This window comes from Brassica napus, chromosome C6, assembly GCF_020379485.1.
Source record: "Brassica napus cultivar Da-Ae chromosome C6, Da-Ae, whole genome shotgun sequence".
Taxonomy (NCBI): Eukaryota; Viridiplantae; Streptophyta; class Magnoliopsida; order Brassicales; family Brassicaceae; genus Brassica; species Brassica napus.
In genome coordinates, this window is record NC_063449.1 from 20,249,489 (window position 1) to 20,259,354 (window position 9,866).

Genomic DNA, 9,866 nt, shown 5'->3' on the forward strand with positions numbered 1-9,866 from the left:
TTCTAAATTAAAAGCCATCTTTGTTTTCTAAAGACACCCTCATATTTTCTTATACCTTTCAAAACAACCCATATATTATAAATTTCTATAGCGGGAAAAGCAATTTTGAAGATTTCATCACTGTCAGCTATGTCACTCGAGATTAACTCTATATAACCCGTACCCCCGGGAAATCGGCCGATTCCTACATCAACAAGGGTCAACGGTCTCGATCAGTACATAAACATGTCACATGTGCGAAAACATACATCAACTAGTACAAAATTTAATTTTTATACATGAACTTTCAAAATTTGGTTTTATCATACATTGACCTAATTTTCGTTAGTCAAACGTTGAGTTGTCGTTAACCGGTAATAGGAAATCAACTAATTCCTACATCAACAGGGACCAATGGTACGAATCAATACATAAACACTTCACTTCTGCAAAAACATACATTAACTAATACAAAATTTAAATTCAATACATGAACTTTTGAAATCTAGTTTTAACATACGCAAAAGCTTTGACATTTACCTAATTTTCACTAGTCAAATAATATTGAAGATAAATTGTCTGTCACCTATTGATTAAGTAAGGTTTTTATTATATTATGTGGTAATTAAATTGTATTACGTAGTAATTGAATGAGACAAAATAAATCATGTAGGTCAAATGATTTCTTTCTCGTGTAATTCATTAGTTAGCTTTTCTCTTAATTTTTTTCTTCAACTTTTTCGACAACAGAAAACACTAACACCGAGAAAACGAAAGAAGACAAAATTGAACAAAGCAAAAAGAGAATGTCTTCGGTAAGCTAAACATTCTCATTTCTCTCAGTCAATTACTACATATTATGGTTTAATTATTACATAATACAATAAAAACTTTACTTAATCAACACGTGACAAACAAATTATTTTCGGTATTATTTGACTAGTGAAAATTAGGTAAATCTATTTTATTAAATTTAAGTACAAAATAAAACTAACATTATTTTCAACAGATTTACTACGTCTTTTCTTTCCTTATTTTCACTCAATTTAACTACTTTATTAATTGCATTTTTTCCAAATAATTTAACAGCATGTCTTATAGAAATATAAAACAGAACTTACCTATATTTAAGTGTTTTATTATATCTTTTACTTTTTTTTTATACTTCTTAACTACTTCATTAAGATATGGATATCAGGTATACGGTTGGGTATGGATTGGTTCTTTCGGATATCGATTTTTTTTTGGGTTTTGAAATTATGCTTTTTTCGGGTATTAGAAAATTTCTGGTGGGATTCAAATAGGGTCTTTCCAGATCCGGGTGGGTTTGGTTTTTATGTGTAGGAACATAAAAATGAATCATATTTTATATATTTAGGAATGTCATTAAACAATTTATAAACAAATTAACAACAAATATCTGCGCGGACGCGCATGTCAAGTTTTAGTATATGTAAAAACTAGATTTCGAAAGTTCATGTATTGAATTTAAATTTTGTATTAGTTGATGTATGTTTTTGCACAGGTGAAGTGTTTATGTATTGATATGGACCATTGATCCCTGATGATGTAGGAATTAGCTGATTTTCTGTTACTGGTTAACGACAACTCAACGTTTGACTAACCAAAATTATGTCAATGTATGATAAAACCAAATTTTGAAAGTTTGCACATGTAACATGTTTATGTACTGACCGGGACCGTTGGCCCTTATTGATGTAGGAATTAGCCGATTCTCACTGCCCCCTCTCTATTATCCCTACCCTTTTATCCTTGCACTCCCCAAACTAGCCTTTCATTTATTTCTCCAATTAAATAAACCAACCATAATTCAACCACCTACATGGCCCACAAAACAACCTTAACCAATCAGATTTCTCCTGACCCACATGTCTCCTTCTTCATCGTACAACCTCTCTTCTTTTCATCCTCCATAAGCGATTTTTAAGCTGAATAAACAGACAATTCAGGTTTGTTTTGGATAATTTTTTTGTGATATTACATTTAAATATCGTGTATATGATGGATTACGTTAAAAAAGTAAGATTTGATGAAAATTTGAGAGATTAAAAATGATTTCAAAAACTGTGTTTAGAGCTTTCGGGTATTTTTTACGTCTGTTTTTGATGAATTTTTTGCTGAAATGTTATTAAAACAAGTGTATATCTCGGCTAGTGTAAAAAAAGAAGATCCAATGAAAATTATGAGAGATTAAAAAAGATTTTGAAAAGTGTGTTTATAGTTTTTGGGTAGATTTTATGTGTGTTTGATGATTTTCTGTATGTAATTTCATTTAAGATGAATTATACATCATGGGTAATGTAAAACCCTAACAATATCGTCCTAAAAGCGGATTAGTTAGTACAAGGATAAGTTCTGGGTATTACTGGTATAACTAGTTTTACTAAAGCAAAAAATTTTTACTGGAAATACTAGGATTACTATATTGATATTTCTTACTAGTACTTCTAGTATTACTATGTATAGTACTGAATTAAATTAGTATTAGTAAGAGAATATTGTACGGTGTGAGAATTAATTATAAGCATCTTAATAATGATAATTCTAATGATATTCTATTTTATTTCAGGAAAATGCAAATCAGCATTGCACAATTATTTGTTTTGATTATGGTGGATATTATATGAAAGATGGGGCTGAAATAAAATGGATCTCGGGAGATGGTGAAGGAGAAGATGAAATTCACACGATTGTGTTGAGGAAATCAATAGAGGAGATCACTTACTCTGGTTTGGTTGAGCATATTTGCAGAAAGATAAAGGTAGATGTATCTAAGGTGCAAGTGAAGATTAGTTACTTTCCAATGGTATTGTATTCGTACAAGCCATCATACAGCTGGAATGATGAAGACATTTTTGGTTATCTACTGCAAGTAAATCATGAGAAGTGTAGAAGCGTTCTACATGTGGAGTTTATCAATGAAGAAGTGCAACTTTCAGAAGAGGATGATGAAACTGACGGCTATGTCGGTCTATCTGATAGAGAGGCTATAGAGGCTGGTGATGAGGATGGTACTGAGAATGATGAAACTGATGTCTATGTCGGTATATCTGATAAAGAGACTACAGAGGCTGGTGATGAAGATGGTAATGGTGGTGTGCTCACTTTTCACGAAGACATTGAGATGCATGATAGTGTTAATCAGAGGCGGGATGATGGTATGGATTTGGTTATAGGTCAAGAATTTATAACCAAGGAGGCAGCAAAAGTTCTTATTCAAACGGCGTCATATCAGAAATCTTTTTAATTTGATATAATTAAGTCGGATACTAAGAGATTTGTGGTTAAATGTCGAGGAGCCAAAGATGGGTGCGAGTGATTTGTGCGAGTTGCAATGTTAAAGAATTCAGATATTTGGACGGTTAGAAGTTACATCAATCAGCATACATGTTCTGTCGTTACAAGAACACTGGCTGATAGAGAGGCTGGTGATGAAGATGGTACTGAGAATGATGCAACTGGTGATGAAGGTACTGGTGGTGTGCTCACTTTTCACGGAGACATTGAGATGCATGAGAATTTCACGGAAAGAGATGAGCATGTGTTTGAAGATACAGAAGTAAGACCACGAGTTGTCTATCAGCCACAGGATGATGGTACAGGTTTGGTTTTAGGTCAAGAATTTATAACCAAGTAGGAAGCAAAAGTCCATATTCAGACGGCTTCACATCAGAAATGTTTTGAGTTTGATATAATTAAGTCGGATACTAAGAGATTTGTGCTTAAATGCCGAGGAGCCAAAGACGGCTGCAAGTGGTTTGTACGAGTTGCAAAGTTAAAGAATACAGATCTTTGGACGGTTAGAAGTTACATCAAGCATCATACATGTTATGTTGTTACTACAAGAACACTACATGATAGAAGGAAAGGCACATAACAAATCGTTGCATCTGTTTTGGCTTAAGATTATCCTGGTATATTTGACACACTAGTTCCCAAAGTTCTGACCGATTTGGTTCATCGAAGGGTTGGTGTGCATGTATCATACACCTCAGCATGGAGAGGAAAAAGAGAAGCTGCTAATGAAGTGCGAGGAAGTCCAGAAGAGAGTTTTACTTTATTATACTGTTATATGCACATACTGGAGCAGACGAATATTGGCACAAGAACTCGTGTGGTAGTGGATGAGGCCAACAAATTTAAGTATCTGTTTTTTGCCCTGGGAGCTAGCATAGAAGGGTTCAGTGCGATGAGGAAAGTCCTCATTGTGGATGGAACACACCTCAAGAATTTTTATGGTGGAGTTCTCCTTGTTGCGACTGTTCAGGATCCTGATCATCACCACTACCCAATTGCGTTTGGTGTAGCAGATGGTGAGAATGATGAAAGCTGGATATGGTTTATGGAACAGTTGAAATCAGTGATATCCGATATCCCGAGATTGGTATTTCTTTCAGATAGAAACAAAAGCTTGATCAAGTCAGTACGTCTAGTGTTCCCTGAGGCCGAACATGGGTATTGTATATGGCATTTGTCTCAGAATGTTAAAAGCCACGTCCATAACAACAAAGATACTTGTGCGTTCAAGTTTAGAGAATGCGCACACGCTTATACAGATGCTGAGTTCAAGTACCTTTATCATGCTTTTCGCAGGAAGTATCCTAGTGCAGCAGTGTATCTTGACAAAAGTGTGAAGAGAAGAAATGGGATAGGTACAATGTTGACACCACCAATTTAGTAGAATCTTTTAATGGTGTTATTAAGGAAGCGAGAAAGTACACCTTACTACCAATGTTTGATGTTATCATTGCGAAAATGTCTGAATGGTTTAACAACCATAGGAAGGAGGCAGCTGAAATACCATACACACTGAAAGCTTGTGCCTATTTTGGAAACCGGGTCTAAAAAGATGTGTTGACGCGGAGTTTCTTACGGTTGATGAATTAAACAGCTTCCATCTTGAGTACAGTGTGCATGGTACTGACGGCAAGGTTTTTACTGTTGATATGGTTAGGAATACTTGCAGTTGTGAGCAATTTTATAAAGACAAATACCCTTGTGTGCATGGAGTGGTTGCTGCCACATTCATGACTGCGGCTGCAGGAAGGGAACTCTATCTATCTGAGTATTGTTTAAAATAATATTTGGTGGAGCAATGGGCTTTGGCTTATCACATGACCATATATCATGTTCCTCATATGTCTGATTGGATTATACTAGAAGATGTTAAAGCAAAGAAAATACTTCCTCCAGATTTTGAAAAGAAGAAAGGAAAACCACAACAAACAAGATTTCCATCAGTAGGAGAATCCCGTGGAAGAGGAAAAAGAGGCAGAGGGGAAGCTAGAGGAGCCAGAGGAAGAGGCAGAGCCAGAGGAGGAGGTATGTCATCGTATTTTGAATGTGGGAGTGGTTCAAGTACTACCTAGGTTTTACTGGAGTTTATTGGGCTTATTATGTGAAATCTGGACTACTGGTGATTTCTGGTTCTATTATGTGTAATTTGGAATACTAGATTTTACTGGTTTTATTATGTGCAATTTGAATTACTAGGTCTTACTGGTATTATTATGTGCAATTTAGATTACTAGGTTTTACTGGTATTATTATGTGCAATTCGAATCCAATATTTATCACTAGGTTATGTGTAATTTACACTATCTTTATATGGTTATTTTCAATTCATAGGCTACGTATATAATAAATATATAGATTAGACTATTTTTGTTAATTATTTTCAATAGTTTAAGAAAATCTTAACGGTTTTCCAAAAAACTTCCTTAACTTTCATTGTTAGTATGTAAATGGTTAACAATATAGTAAGTAGAATTTTACAAAATACATATTTCTGGTAAATTGTTTATGTAAATGTCTTCTTTGACGATAATAATAGGGTAAAATCATTGGTTTCAGTTTTCACTGCCAAACATTTTTTTGGAGATGGATTTACTAGAAAAACGTAAAAATTTGCAAAGTATTACTATGTGTATGGTGGTATTACTACTACCTTGAAGATTACCATAGGTATTACTAAGTGTTAAAAATAATATTAAAATATTTATGACGGCTGCACGTTTTACATGTGAAATGCATTTTTTAATTCTTTTGTTAATAAATATATATATATATATATATATATATATTAGTGTTTTACATGTGTTTACTAGTTTTTGGTATATCTTTATTAGTGTTTTTTGGGCGTAATAAACCCAGTAAATCTAGTTATCCATCTTACTCATTTTTGGGCATAGTAACACCTATAAACTTAGTTTTCCAAACCTGTTGCAACACACTAAGATTTAAACATTCAAAATCATTCTACTACCAAGTTTTAAACATCCAAAATACTTAACATTCTACTACCAAATTTTAAACAACTTTTAAACATAAGATCCTAAATACATAAGCCTAAGGCTTTGTTTTACGCATCTTCCCCTCCGTGAAAGGAGTCTCCACCCACTATAATTTCCTCTTTGGTCTGCCACTCTTCTTAGGTGCAGCAACAATGGCATTCTCCTTGCACCTATACATGATCCAAGGACTCGGTGCTTCCTTGTAAACGACCATGATCTACCTTTGCTTTTCTTCCTCAGTATATTCCTCAACAATTTCCCCATCTTGTTCCTCGACAACTTCCCCGGTCTGTTCTTCAACAACTTTCACATCCTCTTCCTCTTTTTTCTCTTCTTCCGCAACTTTCTCCCTGCTTTTTTCCTCTGTTTCCACAGCCTCTTCCTTTTTTTTTTCTTCTTCCACAACTTTCTCACCTTTTCCAGGTTCTTCCTCCATAGGCTTTGTCACTAGTCTCCTCGCAGCCACTGCCTTAGTCCTACCACGTGGTGGTGTGGGATTTCCCTTTGTCTGATTCCACGTGGTGGTGTTGGAGTTTCATCGGTTCTATTCGTCTCAACCCGAGGCTCATTGTGATCATCTTTGGGAGTTCCCTCTGTCTAATTCCCACGTGGTGGTGTCGAAGTTCCTTTTTCTATCTCTGCCTCCCGAGCCTCAGATTCCACCACTTTTTCCACAACTTTCTCACCTTTTCCAGGTTCTTCCTCCATAGGCTTTGTCACTAGTCTCCTCGCAGCCATTGCCTTAGTCTTACCACGTGGTGGTGTGGAAGTTCCCCCTGTCTGATTCCCACGTGGTGGTGTTGGAGTTTCATAGGTTATATTCGTCTCAACCCGAGGCTCATTGTGATCATCTTTGGGAGTTCCCTCTGTCTGATTCCCACGTGGTGGTGCCGGAGTTCTTTTTTCTATCTCTGCCTCCCGAGCCTCAGATTCCACCTCATCAGTCTCACTTTTCTCCTTTTCTTGCTCCCTGGTTTCAGACTCTTTCCCTTCAACTTCTTCTTCTTGATCATCTTTCCCTCCAACCTCTTCTTGATCATCTTCCCCTTCAGCCTCAGATTCCACCACTTTTTCTTCAACTTTCTCATCATCCTCACTATTCTCCTTCTCTACCTCACTGGTTTCAGCCTCTTTCTCTTCACCTTCTTCTTCATCCTGTTTCCCTCCAACGTCTTCTTCAACCGCTTCAATTTCCTTCCACAGTTTATCAGCTAGTGCTCTACTTCTCTCCTTCAATTTCTTCAACTCATCAGTCTCACTCTCACTCTCACTGTCTTCTTTGTCTTGCTCATCAGCCTCACTATTTTCCTTCTCCTTCTCACCCTCTTGCTGAGCATTGTCATCAGCCTCTTTCTCTTCACCTTCTTTTTCATCACTGTTTTCATTTTTTCTCTCAGCCTCTTGCTCAGTATTCTCGATGTTATCCTTCTCTTTCCCAGCCTCTTGCTCAGCATTAGCTTTGTCCTTCTCAGAATTAGCTTTGTCATTCTCTTCATGTGTACCATAGTCCCACTGTCGAAAATCCATGTCTTCACCATGACTTGGCTCCACCTTACTCTCAATAGAAGTTAGCATGTCTTCTATTTTCTCAGCCCTTCTTCTCAAAAGCCGCTGGTTCTTTTCAATATCACTCATCCTTGAGCCTAGAGACTCCAGCTTTGTCTCCACCGTAAAGTGAAGTCCAACAAATCCTTCTCCCATGAACTCAAAAATCCTCTCTTCCATACCTTGCAACCTCGAATCTAAACCAGAATTAGAGGATGATCCTTCTGCAAACGTCACCTTTTCTTTGTCTTTCTTTTTTGGCAACACTCCTCGTGCAGCTTGGGCTGGCCTGACGGTCATACACTCGCTCCTCATCAATGATACGAGCCAGCATAATTTGCTCACCAATAGTTGGAACTAACACACTGTTGATAACCTGAAAATAAAACAATAAGTTAGATCAGTTAAATTTTCTGTTCTACTAGCTTCTACTGTAACTATATACATGTACCTTTGTTTCTCCAACCGCAGCATATATGTCTTCTAAAGGATAACCCTTAAGACTGGACTTTGTAAACCAGCTCTTGCACATCCTTGGACAGTCTTCACTAGCGTCGTCTGAATAGATTCTAAACGTTTTCCCCAGATCCGAAATACAATAAAAAGTCAGAACCTAGTACATCCATTGTCACAGTGTCAGATTTCAATTATATAACAACTAAAAATTTAGTAAACTATATGATTTACCTCTAAAGGGATTATGAAACCAGGAAAGGTGCATGCTTCTTTCACTTCACCCTTTAGATGGTTCATCACGTGCTTAATCTCCTTTATTGCATCCTCAAATGTTAGACGACCCTAGGAAAATGATCTGCAAGCATCTAAATCGTCCATCATCCTTATTTGAAGAGGTCTAAATGTCCAGAATCCTTCGGCTTTCCTCTGATAATCCGACCAAGAAAAAACAAGACAGTCATCTTCAATCTATCTGGACACGGCGGCATAGAAAACATCTTCTGCTTCACATCACTGATGGTGATCTTCTTTCTGTCATGGAAGTAATAATCCACAAACTTATAACCCCCCAAATTATCGTAGTTTGGTAGATAATCACCGCAGTCTAAGCCAGAGATGAGGGCATGCTCCCTCATAGAATAGCGGATGGGTACACCATTAACCGCAAACCATGCAACATCATCTTCTGGAGTACAAATGGTGCGCAAGAGTAACATCCACATCCCTTGGAGCTTCAGGTTATCTTCGTCATGTGGAAGAAATGTCAAAACTGAAGATGGCTTGTGAACCATTCAGCCTCAGGCTTACCCTTGATGAGCTTTACTGTCTTGGTCACAAAGCACTTAGTTTGTATCTTGGAAGTCTTGGGGAACTCATTGCTTTTGAAGTAGAACTCTAGGGGTTGCATTGGTTGCATTTCCTGCAGTCAAAATACATATATACATGTTAGTAATGCTAGTAATACAAGAAGTACTAGTATACTACTAATTACTACTCAGCATTTCTAACTAACAATAACAATGAAAACAAAACATATACCTCTCTTTCGGACCCTTCCCTTTCGGACTCATCTGAGGCTAAGAGCGATTCTACACTCGGTGCTCTCATTGGCTCTCTCACTGGCCTACTCTTCTTACGCTTCTTAGTCTTCTTACTTCTCTTGTGAACTACCGGTTCCTGCTTTTTTGCAATTGAGTCCGGTTTTCTGATTCTAAGAGATTGACGACGCCTTTCATTGGCGACTCTCTTTTAGTTTTCCTTCATAACTTCCATGTACAAGACATTACAACACTCAATCACTCTAAATTCAAACCGCAAAACAACAACACAACATCAACTAAGTTTCCCCAATAACAAACAAGTTTTCCCAAAAATTTGTTTTCAAATCTACGTATAAATTCGACCAAATAACAACTAACTAAAGGAAAACTAATCACTTACCACAAGGAACAAAGATGGAGCCTCGATTTCGACAAAGAAGGAAGAAGAAACAAAGTGGTCTCGATTTTAGGGTTTCAGTCAAGAGAGACAAAGAGATAGTTGAGACACGAGAAATGATAGGGATAGTTTAAT

The 9,866-nt window shown here is 36.8% G+C and overlaps 2 protein-coding genes across 2 annotated transcripts; both read right to left on the reverse strand.

Annotated features, from left to right (window-relative positions):
* Nucleotides 1-6,890: 6,890 nt before the first annotated feature.
* Nucleotides 6,891-8,018, reverse strand: LOC106354881 (histone-lysine N-methyltransferase SETD1B-like). The gene has a single exon (XM_013794925.2). It carries the CDS (start codon nt 8,016-8,018, stop codon nt 6,891-6,893), a length of 1,128 nt encoding a protein of 375 aa, XP_013650379.2.
* A 28-nt stretch (nt 8,019-8,046) lies between these two features.
* Nucleotides 8,047-9,401, reverse strand: LOC125588399 (uncharacterized protein At3g43530-like). The gene is made up of 6 exons (XM_048759724.1): nt 9,333-9,401; nt 9,102-9,213; nt 8,750-8,979; nt 8,526-8,636; nt 8,290-8,451; nt 8,047-8,214 (listed from the first exon to the last, which is right to left on the reverse strand). The coding sequence occupies exons 1-6, from the start codon at nt 9,399-9,401 to the stop codon at nt 8,047-8,049; spliced, it is 852 nt and encodes a 283-aa protein (XP_048615681.1).
* Nucleotides 9,402-9,866: the final 465 nt, after the last annotated feature.